We start from the raw sequence: 23031 nt of genomic DNA, 5'->3' as shown, positions 1-23031 counted from the left end.
TACAAAACAATAAAATAACAGCAATAAAATACAGCAAAATTGAATAAGATGATATAAAAGTGTCACCATTCTGCTGGGTATTAAAAGCCATCTGAAATAAGCAGGTTTTTAGCCTAGATTTAAAGAGGCTCAGGTCAGAAATAAGAAGCATCTCGGCTCATCTTCTCCCATTTAACTGGTTTCTCTGAAGCCTTTTTCTGTGTTTAAACGTTTAAAATGAATTAAACCTGAAGCTGCTGGACAACAAACCCGTGAACATTAAGAATAAACTGCCAGGAGGTTCGATAAAGATTTAAATCAGGCCAAATTAAGCGTCTAAGCTTTGGTCCTTTGGTCCATCGCAGCTTTAATTCTGATGAAAGAGGATTAAAAACCTCCAGGTTGGGAATCTTTGGTCATATTTTGGCCTCAGCTGACCTGAATGGAGCCAAAACGCCACCAGATGAGGCTGAAATCTGTGTTTTGGGGAACTTTGGGCCCCGATGAGCTCTTTGTAAAGCTTTAGGCTGCATCTCAGAGGTGTTGGACTCAGATTCAGGACGTTTCTGGTAGTTTTGACCTGAACAGGTATGAATAAAGAGAAGAGTGACCCCCACCGACCTGGTGGTTTATTTCCCACTTTCTCTTTTCCAAAATCATTCATTAAAAATGAACTTTTTGCTCCTTGAGCTGCTGTCAGTTTATAATAAATCAGCTTTATTCCTGCATTAAGCACCTGAGGCCCGCCCTGCTCAGGTAAATCCAACCCGGACCCTCTGCAGCCGGCGCGGCCAATCATGGCTCAGTTCTGCCCGTGTTCTGGCGTGCTGCAGGTCAGAGGTCAGCGGGGTCGCAGGTTAACGCTGCTCTGCAACAACAACAGTCGTCAGCCGGGGACTGAGAGGCTTCTCTCGCCGGCTCCAGCCGTCCCAGAGACTCGGACAACGTCTCCATCCTCACACTGAAGCTGGAAGTTTGTGACCGGCTGTCTCTCATCTGTCAGGAGCCCCCCCCCCCAGTCAGCCATGGGCTGAACCACGTGGAGCCGACCGGAGTGCTGAGCCGCCGCCGCCGGGCGATGAAAGCTGCTCAGGGCGCCTGTTTGTGTGCAGATGACACGAGGTTAACAGCTTTGACCCGACACCCCCGCAGCCTGAAGACAGACAGGCCGACAGAGGACAGAAAAACACATCCACAGATCCATTAATTCAACCCAGTAAAGGTCCAGTTTCTGCTGCTGGTTGGAACTGGTTTGGTTCTCCAGACCTGGAACAAACCACGGTCCATTTCAGTTTGTTCAAAGGTTATCGGCCTCTGGGCCACAACCCGAATCAGGCCCAGCTCATTGGGTTTGGGGCCACATAACTCAGGCCAGATGAGGTCCAAATGATTCTGACCGGAGTCGTTTTCTTACATCGCTGCTGCTTACATCTAAGAAAGAAGCTGGATTTGTGGGTCAGCTCAGGCAGTCTCACCTGTGATAAGGATGAGGACTTTTGGTTGGTCTCAGACTTCACCAGAACATCGAAGCAGGACGGGCCGGGCCTAAATTCTGCCTTTAAGCACAGGGTGTAAAATGGTTTAATCCTCAAAGAAAACAAACAGTTCAAAGAGCTAAAATAATCTAAAATAATCTCTTTCCAGAGTCGAACATCTGCTCATTTAAGAAGCTGCAGCTTCAGTCAGCCGCTCATTAGCTTAGCTCATTAGCTTAGCTCATTAGCTTAGCTCATTAGCTTAGCTCATTAGCTTAGCTCAAAGACTGGAAACAGGAGGGAAATCATGTCTGCTCATAGCTGAAGTTCACCATCAGAAACAGGAACATCTGAAAAACAAAATTTCTCTTCCATAATCACAGAAATCCAACCACAACCTGCAGCTAATCGACCAGCTGAGCTCTGCTCAGGCGGCCAGCTGATAGGAGAGTTCCTCAGTGACTCTGCTGATCAATTAGCTGATCAATAAAAAGCTGCTCGTGTTCTCTGCCCAAATATCCAAACATATTCAGTTTAATATCAGCTGAAGCAACAACTGAGTCCTGAGAACACTCAGAAAAACTGCCGGCTTATAAAAAAGATGAAATAATGTGAAATTAAAGGAGCCAAACATTCAAATAACAACGTTTGTGAGACTTTTTCCCAGCAGGAATCGGTTCTTATCCTTCGGACTGGACTGTCCCAGGATCCTGCTTTTGTTCCCCAGCCTGAGCAGACCAGCCCCTCACTTCCCAGCTGGGAACAGTCAGCTGATGAAGAGCGGCCGGTACCGACGGACACGGGCCAGTCGGTTGGTGCCGGGCTCAGACGGCGACACAGAGCTGGAAATATGCTGGAATAACAGGTTAGATCAGACTGAACTGACACCTGCTGACAGAAGCCAGCGGAACACAGCGGTAACGCGTGTATCTGCCGCCCTCTGGTGGCAGGAAGTGTGAACTGCAACAGGTGCAGAATCAGGAGAACTTTCCCGGGTTTATTCTCGGTCCGAACCGGGTCAGCCCCCTGAACCTTCCCGGGTTTATTCTCAGTCCGAACCGGGTCAGCCCCCTGAACCTTCCCGGGTTTATTCTCAGTCTGAACCGGGTCAGCCCCCTGAACCTTCCCGGGTTTATTCTCTCGGTCCGAACCGGGTCAGCCCCCTGAACCTTCCCGGGTTTATTCTCAGTCAGAACCGGGTCAGCCCCCTGAACCTGCCCGGGTTTATTCTCAGTCAGAACCGGGTCAGCACCCTGAACCTACCCGGGTTTATTCTCAGTCAGAACCGGGTCAGCCCCCTGAACCTGCCCGGGTTTATTCTCAGTCAGAACCGGGTCAGCACCCTGAACCTACCCGGGTTTATTCTCAGTCAGAACCGGGTCAGCCCCCTGAACCTGCCCGGGTTTATTCTCAGTCAGAACCGGGTCAGCACCCTGAACCTTCCCGGGTTTATTCTCGGTCCGAACCCGGTCAGCCCCCTGAACCTTCCCGGGTTTATTCTCAGTCAGAACCGGGTCAGCCCCCTGAACCTGCCCGGGTTTATTCTCAGTCCGAACCGGGTCAGCCCCCTGAACCTTCCCGGGTTTATTCTCAGTCAGAACCGGGTCAGCCCCCTGAACCTGCCCGGGTTTATTCTCAGTCCGAACCGGGTCAGCCCCCTGAACCTGCCCGGGTTTATTCTCTCGGTCCAAACCGGGTCAGCCCCCTGAACCTTCCCGGGTTTATTCTCTCAGTCCGAACCGGGTCAGCCCCCTGAACCTGCCCGGGTTTATTCTCAGTCAGAACCGGGTCAGCCCCCTGAACCTTCCCGGGTTTATTCTCTCGGTCCGAACCGGGTCAGCCCCCTGAACCTTCCCGGGTTTATTCTCAGTCCGAACCGGGTCAGCCCCCTGAACCTGACCGGGTTTATTCTCAGTCCGAACCGGGTCAGCCCCCTGAACCTTCCCGGGTTTATTCTCAGTCAGAACCGGGTCAGCCCCCTGAACCTTCCCGGGTTTATTCTCAGTCCGAACCGGGTCAGCCCCCTGAACCTTCCCGGGTTTATTCTCAGTCTGAACCGGGTCAGCCCCCTGAACCTTCCCGGGTTTATTCTCAGTCCGAACCGGGTCAGCCCCCTGAACCTTCCCGGGTTTATTCTCAGTCTGAACCGGGTCAGCCCCCTGAACCTGACCGGGTTTATTCTCGGTCCGAACCGGGTCAGCCCCCTGAACCTGACCGGGTTTATTCTCAGTCCGAACCGGGTCAGCCCCCTGAACCTTCCCGGGTTTATTCTCAGTCCGAACCGGGTCAGCCCCCTGAACCTGACCGGGTTTATTCTCGGTCCGAACCGGGTCAGCCCCCTGAACCTGACCGGGTTTATTCTCGGTCCGAACCGGGTCAGCCCCCTGAATGTCGGGCTGCAGCGAGCCATCTCTTCTTCTGTGGTTTAACTGTATTTAACAACAAAAACAATCTATTTTTAAGATATTTTACTTAGTTTGTAAACTGTATATATAGTTATATATAATAATAGTTATATTATATATAACTAGTTATATCTGATACACACAAAGGTAAAATAAAGGTGTAACAAACTGATGAAAGATTATTATTACATATAAGATTACATAATATTCTTACATATTTTTACACTTTTAATGATTGATCAATAAATCCCATCAGAACTGAATGATCTTATTAATCATGAATGAATATTTCTGCTGAATAGAGCTGCTTAAATGTTAAAAATACTGATGAAACTGATTAAATACTGATTAAAAATAGGACTTTGGTGCTTTTGTCAATGTCAAAATTATTTTCTTTACTTCCGTCGCTGAGAAAAGTCTTTAAAGAATCCCAAAAAATATCTGAACGGTTCATTTATTCTTTTTAAACCTCCAGAAACCACCTGAAGTTACTAAGACCTGAACTAACAGTTCCAACCGGGAACGGTTTGGGCTTTTTTCGCATCGTGATCGATGAAAATCGGATTTAAAAGAGCGCGTGACGTCTGCACGTCGCCACTAACAGACGCCGGTTTATATCTCCACTTTTTAACGGTCATAACAGTTAAATAAATGAACCTTCAGACCGTGAACGGACACAGTTTGTTCCACACAGGTGCAAACAGTCGTTTACCTGAGAGTTTCTGCCGTGAACATCCTGAAGCTCATCACCGAGTTCTGGTCGCACCGCAGGCCACGCCCACTGACACGTGCCAAAACCCAAAGGCCGCCATCTTTGATTTCATTTCGCCGCCATCTTTGATTTCATGTTTTCCGTTTTTACTTAAATATTTCACAGATAATCAACTTAAAAAAGGAAAGATCTGGGTCTGAGAGACAAACTAAACAGCTGCTTATTAAATAATAATCCAAACAGCATAAAAAGACATAAAATAACAAACAAAAGCAGAACAAATAATGTGTTTTAAGCTAAAATACATCAGCGGGGCTACATGTGGTATTTCTTTTATACAGTATATCATATATATATATATATATATATATATGATATACTGTCTTAGATTGTCTAAGATTTGACTGAAGAGAAAGTAAATTCATTACTGATTAACTTAACTTAATCACATGTGGATGAAACTGTTTTAAAACAAAATAATTTAGGAAATAATGGAACAAATATCGTTAAATATCAAAGTTTGACAGTGTCCAGCTCTGACCTTTGTTACCCGGTTAGATTTTGTTTTATTTGGACAGAAACGGTCAAACTTGACCCATTTTTAAGCTAATTAATTAAAGCAAACTAAACCGAATAGATTCAGCAACATATTTATGCTTTTTATCATGTGTTGTTGCTTTTCTGAGTCACTATATTAACAATAAATATGTGTTTTAATTTGAAACTGAACTCTTCACATTCATTAATGATGTTTATAGTTTTCGGCCTTCATTATAAAACTCATAAAACAAACCTGATTAAATCCTTAAAATATAAAAACCTGATAAAAACCTGACAAATCTGATTAAAATAAGTCCAGACTCGTCCACCAGAGAGCAGCACATCACTGCTTTACCTCCAGAGCTGTGAGCAGATCCTCACTTTTACAGACTTTAACCCACCTTAAATACATAGAAGAGAAGCTAAAACTGCAGAAATATGATCTCTGCAGCAAGGATCCTTCCCAAAGTAACATTAAATAATGACTTTATTCTCATTTTCTTTTCAGTAATTCATGCAACAGGTTCAGTTAAAGTTGATTTTCTTTGTGTTGAGCATCAGTTCAGTTAGACTTTGGATGAAGTTTCAGTTATTCAGAGATAAAGAAATAAAGAAACATTCTTGTGGTGTTAATAAAGTTTGTTCCCAACATGTTTCAGGGAGAATCTGACAGATAAATTATGGCTTCAGAGAAGAAGAAGTAAATGTTTGTGACGGTCGGTAGCTCCAACAAACACACCTGGATGCACACGTTTATCCGCTGAAGAATGAACCGGGCGGAACCGGGTCATTGTTGGAGTTCTGCAGCCCGAACCGGGCCTGAACCGGGCCTGAACCGGGCCTGAACCGGGCTGTAATCCCTCCTGCTGCCCTCGCTGGTCTCTAACAGGGAGATTACAGAGTCTGGATGAGTGAGACGCACAGATGTGTCATCAGGTGAAAGGTCCACATCAGAGCTTATCGTCCCTCTGACTGTCTGCGTCCTCATTGTTGTCCCCCCCCCCCGTCTGCGTCCTCTTCATCACCCTTTGCTGCCCTATTTCTCCCCTCATGTCTGAATCCATCTCTTCTCCTCCCTGAGGAGGCTGCAGAAGGATCCTTTGGACCTGAAGTGCTCCTAAAATCACCTGAAAGTCAGAGCCGAGGCTGCAGCACACTTCAGGGAGAGAAGATCCTTTCAACAGCTGCTGTGCATTCAGAGGAGGCCCCGCTGCTACAAAAACATGTTTTTAGGTTGCTTATCAGTGGGCTTTTGCAGCTCTTTTAGAATAAATAAATAAATAGAATCAGAGCAGGATGGATCTGCTGGGTTTGGATGAAAGTGAGCAGAAAACACACAGCTGCTGGGCCTCTTTTCTTCAAAAAGAAAGAAAAATATGTTTTATTCACTGCAACAGTCACTGAATCTGGGTCAAACAACCCAAAAGGAAAGCAAAGCAGACCCAGGAGAAGGACAGTGAAAGGAGAACAAACCGCTCAGATGCTCCAAGAGAAGCTTTCAGGTCGAGCACATGCAGACAGTTTAACATCCGCCCACCTTTAATCTCTGGATTTAAAAAGGAAAAAATCATAACGGGGATTAGGACGAACCCACAGGTTGGTGCTCGTGTTTCCTGCCTCCTGTCTGGTGCTGTGAAGGGATGTCGTGTGAGTGTGTGCACGTGTGTGCACGTGTGTGCACGTGTGCGTGCACAGGGATAAGAGGAGGTCAGCAGTGGTCAACAACAGCTCTTTTCATAGCTGTCAGTGTATCCGGGTCAGCTGTGCAGGAGATGCTCCGAGTCCTGCAGCTGTTGGAGGGAATGAGGAAGGACAAGTGTGTGTGTGTGTGTGTGCATGTGTGTGTGTGTGTGTGCATGTGTGTGTGTGCATGTGTGTGTGTGTGTGTGCATGTGTGTGTGTGTGTGTGTGCATGTGTGTGTGTGTGTGTGTGTGTGCATGTGTGTGTGTGTGTGTGCATGTGTGTGTGTGTGTGTGTGTGCTGAATGAGGAGATCTCGCCTATACAGCTCCAGCAGCCAATCAGCTGCCTCCATCTTAGATGAAAAAAACATAAACAGAAGACAAACAGAGATGGATTTAAACTAGAAGCCCTGATCCAGGCAGAAAAAAGGCTCCTAACTCAAGGGATGAACCAGTGTTGTGTCGACACAGAACAGACAACTTAGCAAAGAAGCCGTTTTAAACTGGATCTTTAGGCTCTTTGTTACCAGCAGCCTGTCACAAAGACACATCATTTGTTCCCATTTCTTTAGCTGCATCTATGAAAAACAGCAAAGAAAACACAGTTTGACAGACAGAAAATAGGATTTCTGCAGCAACAAGGTGATTCCCAAAGAGCTATTAGCTGAAAACTTGGCATATCTCAGCATGGTGTGCAGTGTGTCCTTAAAACATTTGAGGAAACTGGACAAGTTTTTGGCCTAAAAAACTATCTCCAGCAGATGAACAGGATCTGAAAGTGATGTCCTTAAGAAAGAGGAAAAAATCCAGCTGTGACCTGACAGGACCTGAGAGATGCATCTGGACCTTCAGCTGATCCATCTACTGTTGGCCCAAGCCTCATCAGAAATGGTCTCCATGGAAGGGTGGCTGTCAAGAAGCCGTTCTTAAGGAAGGGAAACAGGGAGAAAAGGCTGAGCTGTGCCAAATGACACAAGAAGTGGACTGAAAATCAGTGGCAACAGGTCTTATGGAGGGATGAATCCTCCCCAGAGCCCGGACCTCAACATTATTGAAGCAGTGTGGGATCATCTGACAGAGAACGGAACAAAAGGCAGCCCACATCCAAAGAAGAGCTTTGGGATGTCCTTCAAGAAGCCTGGAGAACTATTCCTGAAGACTCCTTAAAGAAATGACAGAAAGCTTGTCTCAGAGGGTTCAGGCTGTGTTGGAGAATAAAGGAGCTCAGACCAGAGATTCACTTTAAAGCTGCTGAGAACTGATAAAAAACTCTGTTTCTGCCTCAGATTCTGGGTTTATGTTCATGTTTAACATGTTTCAGTGAATCTCTGCAGCTGCTTCCTGTTTTACTGGAGAAATATAAAGAAATGAAGCTGATCAGGACTTTTTATAGAGCACCGTTTGGAACAAAATGCCAAAGAATAATGCAAAATCAATGAATCTGTGTTCAAATAAGAAGGTCGACTTGGTTCTGCTGCATCACATAAACATTCAGATTTAATTTCTGTGTTGATGCTTCTTTTAACTTTAGATTTAACAGCTGAACAAATGATGAGGAGCCAACTTTTTTGTATTTAAATTTCTGTTGGAATAAAGTTTGGCAACGTTTACAGGTGTCTTTATTAATGACTTAAGGCTTAAGAGCGAGGTGCTGCCCTCTGGTGGTGTGGCTGACTGAGGCGCAGTCTTTAGACCTCTTGGACCGTACAGATGCTCTTAGTTTAAACCTTGATATGGTTTGTTTACAGTATTTTCTTTGATCAGCTGTAAATCCATCACTAATAAACTCCTCTGGACATTCCATCTTTCTTTTTTCTTTCTTCTTCTCGACGAGCGTCTGAAGTCCAGTCAGCCCAGGAGTGATTCACACAAAGGAATAAAAGTCTTCCTCACGTGTGCTCAGGTCAGCTGTTGTTATGCAACCGTCTCTCAGAGGCCATCTTGTATTGTAGGTCACGAATCTGCCTGAGCTGATGAGCATAAGAGGATCAGAAGCATTGTGATAACGAATCAATCATCTGATCACTTGTTCCTCCAACAGCTGTGTTCTGGTTTTATTAAAGGTCCATTCAGCTTCATTTCCTGCTTCAAACTGATGGATGACGTTCATAAACACTTTATATGTGCAGCTGCAGCTTTTTCAAACTTTAAACACAATAAAACTCACAAAATATGTGGATATCGTGAAAAGGAACCACAAAACATGATGATTTTAAAGGCCAAACAGGGCTGATGTTACATCTGCCTCCAGCCTGTTTCAGGTCCTTCAGATTTGGGAGATTTTTGCTGCTTATTCGAAGCTTATTTCAGTTCTATTCTGACAAACTCATTTCAGACATTTAGGGATAAATAAAAGGAAAACCTTTTGTGTTTTTTAAGTGTGAAGGAAAAAAAGAAGAAATCTGTTAAAGAGGTGAACCTTCAGGGTTTATCTAATGAATAAAAGATAAAATGAAAATAAACAGAGATTTTCAGGTCCTGACAGTCATAAAAAAAGGAAAATCCAGCTGTTCATTGATCGTTTCACACTGTGAAAACTATGAATCTGCACATCTGTAAGCGTGTTCCCAGCCTGTAAAGCTTCGCTGACAGAGGCCTCATCAACACAGAAGATAAAGTCAGTTTGCTGCTGAGGAATCCTGGAGATGAAGGCTGCAGGAAACCAGGGATCAGATAAGATCTGTGCAGAAATGCAGAGGAAGAGGAGTGCTTAAAGCTCAGATCCATCAAACAGCAGCGCATCATGCATCTGTGGAAGAAAAGCAGCCGAGCTTATTGTTCTGAGCAGACTAAAGCTCCACTGTTTGCCAGTTCAGCTCCAAACTAAACTCTTAATCCATGATCCACTTCCTTTTTTATCTCCCAAGAAGCACTTTAGTCCGAGTGACTTTCTTTTCCGCCGTGCCGTCTTCCAGAAATAAACAACTCCAGGTGATTAGAGCAGAGGATCTCCCTCTGAAAGGTGTGAAGAGCCCCGTAAGCCTAAAATTACATGACTGCAGGGTAATAGCTCAGGTTCTCAGGGGAGAAAGTGATGCAACCAGTTCAGTGTGACGCTTCCAGGTGAAAACACTGGAGCAGAATGGCTCTGAAAGCTTGTTTGGAAGCTTCAAATCTGAGGTTTCTGCGCTGAGGAGCATGCATCTTCCATCCAGAGGATATAAGAGCCCAGTGGATAAACTATATCTGAGGCTAATGTTCCAGCAGAGTTAGCTAAAGACTGTGAATGTGCAGCAAACACTTTTCATCCCACTGTTTTAACAACTTGGTCCAGTTCAACGCTGGACTGAAGGAACTGAGCCACAAAGAGGATCAGTTCCAGCTCTCAGAGCCTGAACTTCAGAGCAGGGAAATGGAAGCATCTGAGAAATAACTCCTCATGGTTTATTTACTGATTTATTTCTTCCTTTAGCAGCAGCTAACGCTAACAGCTTAGCTAATGAAATAACTCCTCATGGTTTATTTACTGATTTATTTCTTCCTTTAGCAGCAGCTAATGCTAACAGCTTAGCTAATGAAATAACTCCTCATGGTTTATTTACTGATTTATTTCCTCCTTTAGCAGCAGCTAACGCTAACAGCTTAGCTAATGAAGAAATAACTCCTCATGGTTTATTTACTGATTTATTTCTTCCTTTAGCAGCAGCTAACGCTAACAGCTTAGCTAATGAAGAAATAACTCCTCATGGTTTATTTACTGATTTATTTCCTCCTTTAGCAGCAGCTAATGCTAACAGCTTAGCTAATGAAATAACTCCTCATGGTTTATTTACTGATTTATTTCCTCCTTTAGCAGCAGCTAATGCTAACAGCTCAGCTAATAAAATAACTCCTCATGGTTTATTTACTGATTTATTTCCTCCTTTAGCAGCAGCTAACGCTAACAGCTGAGCTAATGAAGAAATAACTCCTCATGGTTTATTTACTGATTTATTTCTTCCTTTAGCAGCAGCTAACGCTAACAGCTTAGCTAATGAAGAAATAACTCCTCATGGTTTATTTACTGATTTATTTCCTCCTTTAGCAGCAGCTAATGCTAACAGCTTAGCTAATGAAATAACTCCTCATGGTTTATTTACTGATTTATTTCCTCCTTTAGCAGCAGCTAATGCTAACAGCTCAGCTAATAAAATAACTCCTCATGGTTTATTTACTGATTTATTTCCTCCTTTAGCAGCAGCTAACGCTAACAGCTTAGCTAATGAAGAAATAACTCCTCATGGTTTATTTACTGATTTATTTCTTCCTTTAGCAGCAGCTAACGCTAACAGCTTAGCTAATGAAGAAATAACTCCTCATGGTTTATTTACTGATTTATTTCCTCCTTTAGCAGCAGCTAATGCTAACAGCTCAGCTAATGAAATAACTCCTCATGGTTTATTTACTGATTTATTTCTTCCTTTAGCAGCAGCTAATGCTAACAGCTGAGCTAATGGAGATGATGCACAGCAGCTGATCTGAGAGATAAGGATGACAGATGAGGGTTCAGCTAAAAATGGAGAATAAAATAGAAATAAAACAGAATTTATATTCACAGATTTGATTTTATCTTTAATTATTTAGTTCCGTTCATTTACAGTTTGTGGATCATGTTTACAGGTTACTGTGCACAGTGCGCGCGCATGCGTGTGCGCGGCAGCAGCTGAGCTCTGTTGGGAGGAGCCTGCGTGGAGGGGGAGGGGGGTGTGACGCGCAGAGCTCCGAGCAGCGGTCATTCAGCCGCTGAGGCTCTCAGAGAGCGGACTCCTCCAGCAGAGTCCAGAACCGGGACCGGGGAAAGCCGGAGGAGACTTTGCGCGCGCGCGTGTCACACAGGAGATGGGATTTATCGACTGGACTCAGAAGGTGTGAAAGTTTGCTTTGAGTTTCTGGACATGGTGATCGGACAGTGGGTCAGAGGGGACTCCTCCATCCCTCTGGACCGGGTTCGGGTCTGAGGCGCAGCGGGGCATGACGCATGCGCCGAACCGCGCGACGCTCAGGATCTTCTGAAGGTTGTCGATCAGCTCCTCAGCGGACTTTCTGCGCCTCTTCCTGCAGACGGACCGCGGCCAGCTGCGCGCTGCTGCGGCAGAACCCGCGCGTCTGTGCGTCAACTTCGCCTCCAGAACAGCGCGCGCTGAGTCGGGACAAACAGGTGAGGAGGATTTCCACACTTTTCCCCCTCTGGTAAACTCAGCTGTGATTTGGGGGTTTAAATGATAAAAAACAGCTTCGTCGAGTTAAAACTCAGGATTCAGACCTGAAGCCTTTAACTGCTCAGAGCTTTCAGACCTTTCTGAACCATCTCTAAAACTTTAGGTGTGTAGAACTAAAGGAAAGCCCGTGTTATGACGTCACTTCTTCAAAACGTCACGCTTTGTCTCCCCGAACATTTGTGAAGAAGCACTAATTCAGATTATTTATCTGAAGAAGTTAAAGGGTTAAATAAGCACAGGCTGCAGATCAGTGTTGTTGTTGTGTTCATCTTCACCGTGGACTGAAAGTCTCTTCTGTCTCGTTCAGCTCGGCTCACGCCACTTCAGCTCGCCTCAGCTCGCCTCACGCCACCTCAGCTCGCCTCACGCCACCTCAGCTCGCCTCACGCCACTTCAGCCCGCCTCAGCTCGCCTCACGCCGCCTCAGCTCGCCTCAGCTCGCCTCACGGCGCCTCAGCTCGCCTCACACCACCTCAGCCCGCCTCACGCCACCTCAGCTCGCCTCACGGCGCCACAGCTCGCCTCTTCGTGATGTTCAGACCTTCTGGATTCTGAGCAGTAAACAGAAGAAGCGTCTTCCTCCTCGCAGTGAGGCAGTGTGATCTCTGGAGCTGCACGCCACGATGGGCACTGTGCTGTCGCTGTCGCCGGGCTCCCGTAAACCAGGTTACTATGACAACCACCCGGGCTCGCTCAGCCGCTACCCGAGCCTCAGCAGCCGCTCCCTGAACACTCAGAAGGACCGCGGCCTGAAGAGGGGCCAGTCCATCTTCCTGCCGGCGCTCACCTGGAAGCGACTGGTCGCCTCCACGAAGAAGAAGGGCAACGCCAAGAAGGGTTCTGGCGGCCCGGTCGCCCTCGGCGACCCTCTAAACAACAACAACATCAACCTCTACCAGAAGGACCCGGTGCTGCACCTGAACCGCGAGAATGTGAAGAAGTCCCTGTCATGTGCCAACCTGTCCAGCTACGAGGGCCCGGCAGGCCTGGGGCTCGGTTACGGACTGGGACTGGGTCAGAACCACGGCTACAGCTACAGCAAATCCCAGCAGCTGTCGTCCGTGAAGAAGGTCCCGCAGGGCGCGGCGTCCCCGAAGCGCGTCATCGTGCAGGCCTCCACCAGCGAGCTCCTGCGCTGCCTGGGGGAGTTCCTGTGCTGCCGCTGCTACCGCCTGAAGCACCTGTCTCCGGCCGACCCGGTTCTGTGGCTGCGGGCCGTGGACCGCTCGCTGCTGCTGCAGGGCTGGCAGGACCAAGCCTTCGTCACGCCCGCCAACGTGGTCTTCGTCTACATGCTGTGTCGGGACGTGGTGGACGGGGACCTGGTGGCGTCGGAGCACGAGCTGCAGGCCATCCTGCTCACCTGCCTCTACCTGTCCTACTCCTACATGGGCAACGAGATCTCCTACCCGCTCAAGCCCTTCCTGGTGGAGGCGGGGAAGGAGGCCTTCTGGGACCGCTGCCTCGCCATCATCGACGCCACCAGCTCCAAGATGCTGCGCATCAACGCCGACCCGCACTTTTTCACGCAAGTCTTCGCTGAACTCAAGAGTGAAGGAGGCTGCGGGCCTCAGGACTACAGCCGGGTGCTGGACCGGTGAGGGGAGGTCTTCCTGTGCACCGGCGACGCCCATATTTGTCTCGTTCAGACTCCGCCCCCTTGTTTGTGCTCTGACGGCTGGTCTGGACCCACCGACGTGGACTTATCTCATCCTCCTTGCTCGTTGCCATCGTCTCTTCCATCCAAAGATGTTCCCTGATAACTAAAGCTCACAGGAGCCCATCGGACCCCCCGGTGTCTGGTCCCGGTGGTCCCAGCCGCCCCAGGAAGAGGCCAAAGACTCGCTCAGCTCCACTGCTTCTGTTCTTCAGCGACAGAGAAGCTGAGACAGAAGCTGTGAGGGGAGCAGCTGCAGGTCCACATTCGGTTCTGTTCTGAGGTGGAATCAAACCGAGTTTGGGTCAGACACTGGTCCTCTGTGTTGGTCTGATGTGAGGAGATGTTTGCTGAGTGTGTGCACGGGGGGGTGTGCACGGGGGGTGTGTGCACGGGGGGGTGTGCACGGGGGTGTGTGCACGGTGGGGTGTGCACGGGGGGGGGTGTGCACGGGGGTGTGTGCACGGTGGAGTGTGCACGGGGGTGTGTGCACGGTGGAGTGTGCACGACGGGGAGTGTTGCAGTGGAAGCAGCCGGGGTCATCAGCTGTTTACCCCGTCCTTTGTTCCCGGCGTCTGGTTGACAAGGCGCACACACACACACACACGTGCACATGCACATGCACACGGGGCAGGGGTATTAATGAGATTAACAGATTACCCCCCCCCCCCACACACACACACCTCAGCCTCTCCTTGTCCAGTCGGCAGCCCCACAGAGCCTCAGTACCTAATCCAAAGTGGAGCATCCAGGGCTGCAGTCACACTTTTAGACTCTGGTGTGCAGCTCGGTCCAAAGTGCATGCTTCCAGGCAGAGGAAGTTCTGATCCGGTTTGTTGTTGCTCCTCCTGAATATGTCCCACCCACTGAGGGGCTTTCTGTCCTCCTCCTAAATGATCCCCTGCAATCAGCCACCTGTGCCTCAGCGGCTGTAATCTGTGTCCCGCCTGTTTTAAACAGCATTTTAGTTTAGCTTTAATGTTAAAGTGACTCTGAAAGGTTGAGAAGTTGCAGAGTTTAGCTGAAACAGGGTGATTCAGACAAAGAAACATCTTGAGATGAAACTCCTGTTTTCTCAGTAGTGACACATGCTGTTGAGGATGACGACTCAAGTGAGTCAACACATGCATATTCATGGCCTCATGTCCTCTGTCGTAGGCGTAGAGCTTAAATCCGGCTGCTGGATGTTGTCTTTGTGTTGTGGTTACGGGATACTTTTTGCTCAGGCATGCAGGCGACATGAGAGGCAGCAGCTGGACCTTTCAGGAGCTTTCAGGGTCTTTCGGGACCTTTCGGGACCTTACGGGGCCTTTCTGGTCCTTTCGTGACCTTTCATGTCCATTTGGGACCTTTCAGGACCTTTTGGGTCCCTTTGGGACCTTTCTGGTCCTTTCAGGACCTTTCAGGACCTTTCACGTCCTTTCAGGACCTTTGGGTCCTTTTGGGACCTTTCGGGACCTTTCACGTCCTTTCTGGTCCTTTCAGGACCTTTTGGGTCCTTTTGGGACCTTTTGGGACCTTTCACGTCCTTTCAGGACCTTTCACGTCCTTTTGGGACCTTTTGGGACCTTTCGGGACCTTTCGGGTCCTTTTGGGACCTTTCGGGACCTTTCGGGTCCTTTTGGGACCTTTCAGGACCTTTCAGGACCTTCACAGTTACACTCTCATGTTTGCATTTTGCTTTGCAGATTTAGGAAAATTTGGTTTAACTTTGAGACATTTGAAAGTCAGAATCTCTGTTCGTTGATAAGTTGTAGTTTGAACACTTCTTAGAGTCAAAGAAGTGAAATTTTAACGATATTTAAAGAAAAACAGGAGCCCAATCCAAAGACCCCTCCATCTTATCCTGTGAACTCATTGTGAAACTTCAGGAATTTGTTGCTAAAAACTAGGAACTGCGAAAGCCTTGAAGGTGTTGCAGCGCAGCGTGCTCCACCTGCCGCCTCCACCTGCCGCCTCCACCTGCCGCCTCCACCTGCCGCCTCCACCTGCCGCCTCCAGCTGCCACGTGCCGCTCATCAGACGATGACCCGCCTCCCCTCACACACTTCCATCCGATAATCCTAATCCGATCAAACAGAGGGAGGGCGCTCAGTCTGAAAATGCATTTGGCCCCTTCGGCTCAGTCTTTGGGACTAACTGGGGGCCCCGGGCTGACTAACTGGGGGCCCCGGGCTGACTAACTGGGGGCCCCGGGCTGACTAACTGGGGGCCCTGGGCTGACTAACTGGGGGCCCCGGGCTAACTAACTGGGGGCCCCGGGCTGACTAACTGGGGGCCCCGGGCTGACTAACTGGGGGCCCCGGGCTGACTAACTGGGGGCCCTGGGCTGACTAACTGGGGGCCCCGGGCTGACTAACTGGGGGCCCCGGGCTGACTAACTGGGGGCCCCGGGCTGACTAACTGGGGGCCCCGGGCTGCCTGATGGATCCATCGTGAGCTCACTGCCAGCAGCGGAGAGTCACAGATGGCTTTCTCGGCAGCCATTTTGGGTCTGTAACCCGGACCCGGCTGTGACAAGGACACTTGTGTCTTGCCTCCCCCCCGCCCCAGCCTCCCCCCTCCCTGCCTGCCTGCCTGCCCCCCCCGCCTCACACACAGTCAGTTGTTGTTCGTCCCATTAGATTTGACACCCCACACCCGCCAGCCATTGTCAGGATGAGGAAGGGCAGAATGAGGCTGTTGTGTTTGTGTGTGAATGTGGGTCAAAGTTAAAGGCAACATCTGCCCCCCCCCACCCCCCGAGCCTCCTGGAGACCCTAATGAGCTGAAGTTAGCAGCGGTTGGAGCCCCCCCCCCTGCTTCTTGCACAGAGGAACCATTCTCATTCAGCTCTAACTCAATTTGGTCGTGAGCAGAAACTGCACATCTGTCCAATCAGCTGCAGCTGCTCCTCCAATTGTCTCAGAGCAGAGCGGCTTCCAAGCCAATTAACTGGAGCTGTAACTCTGCTCATCCAATCAAAGCTCCCGGCCGGAGCGCCTGCACCTGACAGCGAACAGACACATGACGATAAGCAATGACTCGTGCTACGTGGAAAGCCACTGGTTCCAGATATTTAACCAGGTTAAACTGGACCTGCAGATGGACCCTCAGTCTGCCTCCAGTTTGGAGACTTTAGGTTTGTGTGATAAAAGCTAAAAAAAGATTTTTCTTTCTGTCAACATGCTTTAGGCCACTTGAATGTACATTTTCCAGGAAAAACAGGCTGCAGCTGTGGATGAAAACGCTAAACGGAGCCCTGCTGGAAGAAGAAGCTGCAGCACGTGTTTTCAGGGGATTTGTTGACCATAAGAAACAGAAATGTCAGCTTTTATCACTGCTCTGTGAGTCGTGTTCCTCCTGGAAGCTGCTGTAAATATGTGGCCGTGTAACAAGAAGAAGAAACTGTAATCTGTGTTGTAGCCTGCATGCCAGCCAGGTAGTTTAGCCAGTTCTGTTTTCTACCGCCTGCTTTTGATATGTGATATTTTCTTCCTCTCACTGGAGCGTTTCTGAGCAGGAAGCACCGCGCCGACAGCATCAAAGTCTCTGCAGCAGGTCCAGCCGTCACCATCAGTGTCCATCTTAGACTCAGTAGAGACACGGCATGTTAATTCATGTGAGCTGCGATAGATTTAGAGCATCTTTTCACCCAGTTTGGACGTTTTCCAGCCTGTGCTCGGCCCGTTGTGCAGCTACAGGCCATCAGTAGTGTTTCTCATCAACACGCCAGCTGCCGGCGGCACAAAGGCAGCCATTGTGCACGTGGCGCCCGTGGCAGGCGGCTCCAGCTCGTAGCTCCGCCTCTCAGAACCTCGCATTCATCCAGCAGCTCGCCGCGCTGCGAGGCCACAGGTGTTGGAGGAGGTCCCACCGAGACGAAACGGCACCTCCACCGACTTTTATAAAGCCGCTCAGGTGTGTGTTAAAGTGGAAATACTGTAGAAGGGGAAACTTGAAGAAAAACAAATTACTGTCTCATTTTTTCATGTTTTTGTTTATTTCCTTTTTCATGATGATGTTGTTTATTATATTGATTATTTAATAAAGTATTGAGCCGGAATCTAAACCTGCTGTTTTCTCCTTCCTGTTCACACAGAGTCGGACTCCTGGGTTCCTTCTCTGTAGCTTATTGTTAGCTTTTATAAAGCTGTTATATCTTCATTTGTAAGTCGCTTTGGATAAAAGCGTCTGATAAATACAGAAACACACCTGAACTCATTCATTCATGCTAACTGCAGGCTTAGATCAGCTCCACTTACCTGTGAAACCAGTCAGCTGCTCAGACTAAAGAACCTTTGAGTTATTTGACTTAGACTCTCATATAAAACTGGTTTCTGCCTTCTTTCACCTTCATAATATCATTAAAATCAGGACCATCCTGTCTCAGAGTGATACAGAGAAGCTGCTCCATGCATCTGTTCCTTCAGGACTGAACTACTGTAATTCCTTATTATTGTTCTGTCCCACATATTCTCTGAAAAGCCTCCAGCTGATCCAAAACCCTGCAGCCAGAGTTCTGATGAGATCTAACAGCAGAGATCATGTTTCTTCAGTTTTAGCTTCTCTTCATTGGCTCCCTGTTAGATTCAGAATAGAATTTAAGATTCTTCTCCTCACATATAAAGCTCTTAATGACCGAGCTCCATCACATCTTAAAGATCTCACAGTTGGATATTTCCCCAACAGAGCACTTTGCTCTCAGGCTGCAGGTTTCCTTGTGGTTCCCAGAGTTTCTAAAAGCAGAATGGGAGGCAGAGCCTTCAGTTATCAGGCCCCTAAAAGCAGAATGGGAGGCAGAGCCTTCAGTTATCAGGCCCCTAAAAGCAGAATGGGAGGCAGAGCCTTCAGTTATCAGGCCCCTAAAAGCAGAATGGGAGGCAGAGCCTTCAGTTATCAGGCCCCTAAAAGCAGAATGGGAGGCAGAGCCTTCAGTTATCAGGCCCCTAAAAGCAGAATGGGAGGCAGAGCCTTCAGTTATCAGGCCCCTAAAAGCAGAATGGGAGGCAGAGCCTTCAGTTATCAGGCCCCTAAAAGCAGAATGGGAGGCAGAGCCTTCAGTTATCAGGCCCCTAAAAGCAGAATGGGAGGCAGAGCCTTCAGTTATCAGGCCCCTAAAAGCAGAATGGGAGGCAGAGCCTTCAGTTATCAGGCCCCTCTCTGTGGAACCAGCTGCCAGTTTGGCTTCAGGAAGCAGACACCCTCTCTACCTTTAAGATCAGGCTGAAACTCTCCTTTCTGATAAAGCTTATAGTTAGGGATGGCTCAGGTGAGCCTGAAACATCCCATAGTTCTGCTGCTATAGGCCCAGCCTGCTGGGGGAGCTCCCATGATGCACCTCTCTGCGTTAAAAGGGAGTTTTTCTCTGTTGGGTTCCTTCGGTCGGCTACTTTTTTAATTGGTTCTGTATGAATTGGACTAATTTGGAATTTAATTAAATGGATTTGACTGGATTCTGATTACAATGGATTGTATCTTTGATTTGTTGTGATTCGGCGCTACGAATAAAACCGAATTGGCTTAAAACACATCAGCTGAACAGGCATGAAGCGATCTTCAGGCTTCAGGTCGGCTCCCGCTGCGCCGACCTCAGGTGGAAACGCCGCCTCCGTTTAACCACAGTCTCCTCGGAGTGTGGCGTGAAAGCACCGAGGAGCAGAGGCCGGGTGAGCGTGCACCACCTGAAACAGCTGTGCAGATGCATGTGAGCAGAGCTGTTGTTCTCACCTCTGAAGTCTCACACTTTTACAGCTTCTCTCACATAATGAAAAACATTCACACGACAAAATGAGACCCGAATTATTTCACACGTTTTGTTGGTAAAATGCTCCAAAGATGATTTGAAGTTAAGTTTCTCATCCAATCCATCAACCGGCTCGTTTATAGACCAATAAAGATAGAAAGCAAACAGGGAAATGATCCCAGCCTTTAAAGGTGCTGCTTCAGAGCTGGCCTGTGGTATCCTTCCTGTCACTAACACATTACTGTAAGTTTCTCACGTCTGAAGGCAACACATCTGACTTCCAACTCCTCACAGAAGCGAGGTTGGATGAGAAAGCTTGTCTAAGAGGGCTGTGTTGGAGAATAAAGGTGCTCATATCCCACATTAAAGCTGCTTCTGCCTTACTTTACTGTGTTAACATCAATCCTTGCACCCGTTTCCATGGTGATGTAAGAGTTCTGCACGCCGCTGGCTGTAAAAACGTCGGTATTTTAAGTTGAGTTCAGTCGTGATTCACCTGCAGGTTCTGGCCCGTCCCAGTCGGCTCGTGCACAGACAGTCAAGGCTCCACTTCTGCAGCTTTATGAGCTCAGGGAAGTGAGACATGAACCAGTTCTTCAGCCGCTGCTGGTTCTGGATAAATGTCCCTGCAGCTCACAGCAAAACTCCTAAAGAGCAGAGTAAAGACTGTAGCTGAAGAGAAGCTGATTTACCACAATATTTCTGCATAAACTCAGTGTTATTTCTTTTTTTCCGGGTTTTATCAGGGAATAAATGTCCTGCCTGATAAACTAAAACTGGAATGACTTTTCTCAGAAGCATGCTGCCATCGTCGGGCCTCTCTTATTCAAACTCTATATATTATGCCTTTACAATGGCAGAGTAACCATATGGTGCCGGACAGCGTGGAGCCACATCAGAGGCAAAGAGGCGAGATGTGTTCCAGCTTTCTGCTGTGGACACAAATCACCAGCTCTCTGCCTCCGTGTCACTCTTCTATAGAGTAGCTTTGAGAAAGTCTCAGCTGCCGTTCACTCGTTTTTATTGATCCTCTGGGATTCATCATGCATCTGCCGTGTTTCCTTCTCTTGCTTCTCTGCTTTAAAGCTCGATGCTCATTCATCACCGTTTTTACTGTAGATTCTACAGATTTTTCTGAGTGAAACCAGGTGATTTAAAGGGGAACTCCGGTGTTTTTAAACCTTATTTCTGGCATGAAATACGTTCATCTCCTCACCGAGAACAGTTTGGTGAAAGTCGGCGTCCTTCAGAAGATATTTAGATAACTGGAGATCCATATAACGGAGTGAACGGGGCTTAGAGGATGCAGCCTCTAAATAAGGCATTATCTGTCTTTATTTCACCAATACTTTAAGAAGAATGAATGAATGAACGTGTGCTATAGCTCTGTTAGCTCATAGCTGCTGTTAGCTGTTAGCTCATAGCTCTGTTAGCTCATAGCTGCTGTTAGCTCATAGCTGCTGTTAGCTCATAGCTCTGTTAGCTCATAGCTCTGTTAGCTCATAGCTGCCATGTTGTTGTCCTCCAGGGAAATAGGAGGGCTTTATACATAGGTGTCTACTGAGATGACGTCATCGACTGCTAGTTTTGTTCAACATGTTTGAATATTTATCAGATTTTGACAACATGGAGGACGACTTTGAGTATGATGGACGTTCTTACCGTTTAGAGCCAGAGATGAGGAGCTCCTGGAAAGGAGAGAGGAACAGCTGGCCAGAGAACAACAGACCGCTGCACGTCCGCGAATCTGTTCTTGTGGACGATGTTTACCAGCAGAGGAGGAATGCATTTGTTGCTCCGAGTGTGAATAAAGACAGATCATTTCTACACAGGCACTCTACTGGGACCACTTCATCCACACGCCCCCCTGCAGCACAGCTTATTCACTCCAGTAAGAACGTCCATCTTACTCAAAGTCGTCGTTCACGTCGTCTAAATCTGATAAATATCCTGCCATGTTGCACAAAACTATCAGCAGCAAACTCTGTGTGAAGTTAGCCGACTGTCACAGAGCACGGAGTGAATAAGCTGTGCTGCAGGGGGGCGTGTGGATGAAGTGGTCCCAGTAGAGTGCCTGTGTAGAAATCCCTCCGTTAGCTCTCCTATAGCTGCAAGTAGCCACATAACAGCAGCTATGAGCTAACAGCAGCTATGAGCTAACAGCAGCTATGAGCTAACAGAGCTATGAGCTAACAGCAGCTATGAGCTAACAGAGCTATGAGCTAACAGAGCTATGAGCTAACAGAGCTATGAGCTAACAGAGCTATAGCACACGTTCATTCATTCATTCTTCTTAAAGTATTGGTGAAATAAAGACAGATAATGCCTTATTTAGAGGCTGCATCCTCTAAGCCCCGTTCACTCCGTTATATGGATCTCCAGTTATCTAAATATCTTCTGAAGGACGCCGACTTTCACCAAACTGTTCTCAGTGAGCAGATGAACGTATTTCATGCCAGAAATAAGGTTTAAAAACACCAGAGTTCCCCTTTAAGGACCTTAAGTTCTGCTCCGTTACTTTAGAACAGATAAACTTGTTCATTTCTTCCCTTTGATAATACAGTGTTCTTATGTAATATCTGGTCTGCATGACCTTTTCAAGATTTGATTTAACTATCAAACCGTATAAAGCAGGATTGCATAAAGCCGCCACAGACCGTGTTGAACTGGCGTCTTCTCTGACTGCAACTTCTGAAAATCTAAAATATGCAGCAATTTACAAGCTGCAAAGTTTCCTCACATGCTGCCAGTTAAACTCTGCCTGCTATTGTTTCCTGATTAGTAAGCATTCAGGCTGCTGGCATGTTGGTTCAGAGCGAGCCAAAGTAAAAACCAATCTCCCCCTCATGTCGCTGTAATCTGCAGCATGTGACCTCCCCTCAGGCTGATGACGGAAGGATGCTGGAAAACCTGCAGCTCTCACCAAACCGGCGGCCGCTCTGCACTGAGAGGATTTAGGGGGAAGAAACACAGCAGCTCTGGGACACATATTATATTCCCACTGGTAAATCCTCTCCAACTCATTACCAAATCCTCACTGCGGGGTTGCTAATCTCTAAAGGGAGACCTACCAGGTGCCGGTCTTTCTGTAATGGAATTGCACAGTGCTTTAAGTGATTGCATCAAAGACTGCCAGTCCTAATACATTAGATTAGATGTAGAGGAAGCCTGTTTGTACACAACTGTGGCACGAATCCAGGAAAAGTCACCAGATTCCAAAAATCCCTGTTAGAGTTGATCAACATTTTACTGCAGAGCTGATTACGGCAGCGTGTTTGTGTCTGCATGCGTGCTTTTATTCACAGTGAGGAGATTGGAGCTGTCAGGGAGGAAATGTTGGAAGGAATTATGTGGAAGTAAAGCATGGCGGCAGCAGCTGTGAATGCGAGGAGGAAACAAACGGGGGAGATAATTGGCGGTCGCGCACAGATGGAACAGCAGCCATCAAACTAAAACTGTCAGTTTCTCCCTGAAAATAAATAAATTGTGTTTGTCTGTAGAACGATTCCACTTCGGTGATGAATAACGTCTTCGTTTGAGCTGAGGATTAACTGGAAAACATGTGCCTCAAAGACGCACCGAATGACTGGCTGCTCCCACACTGAGAAAGCGGCTAAATGCAACATATAGGCCGTAACCTCTGCTCAGATTGGAGCTG

The 23031-nt window shown here is 47.6% G+C and overlaps 2 protein-coding genes across 4 annotated transcripts in view; both read left to right on the top strand.

The window, feature by feature from the left end:
* The window catches only part of LOC140275682 (probable ATP-dependent RNA helicase ddx6), a 436375-nt gene that overhangs the window by 335797 nt on the left and 77547 nt on the right, over positions 1 to 23031 (top strand). The window lies entirely within an intron of this gene.
* Positions 11521 to 14021, top strand: LOC140275014 (cyclin-dependent kinase 5 activator 1). Of its 3 annotated transcripts, none has more exons than XM_072370407.1 (2): positions 11521 to 11930; positions 12369 to 14021. In XM_072370407.1, the coding sequence occupies exon 2, from the start codon at positions 12615 to 12617 to the stop codon at positions 13590 to 13592; it is 978 nt and encodes a 325-aa protein (XP_072226508.1). In that variant the 5' UTR covers positions 11521 to 11930; positions 12369 to 12614; the 3' UTR covers positions 13593 to 14021. The 3 variants fall into 3 exon arrangements, with proteins under 3 accessions (XP_072226508.1, XP_072226507.1, XP_072226506.1); XM_072370406.1 differs by having other exon boundaries at positions 12329 to 14021; XM_072370405.1 differs by having other exon boundaries at positions 12299 to 14021.

This window comes from Leuresthes tenuis, unplaced genomic scaffold (assembly GCF_036924035.1).
Source record: "Leuresthes tenuis unplaced genomic scaffold, fLeuTen1.0.hap1 SCAF_18, whole genome shotgun sequence".
In the NCBI taxonomy this organism is placed as follows: domain Eukaryota; kingdom Metazoa; phylum Chordata; class Actinopteri; order Atheriniformes; family Atherinopsidae; genus Leuresthes; species Leuresthes tenuis.
Note: the sequence above shows the minus strand (reverse complement) of the source record. Positions and strands in the feature narration are given on the sequence as shown.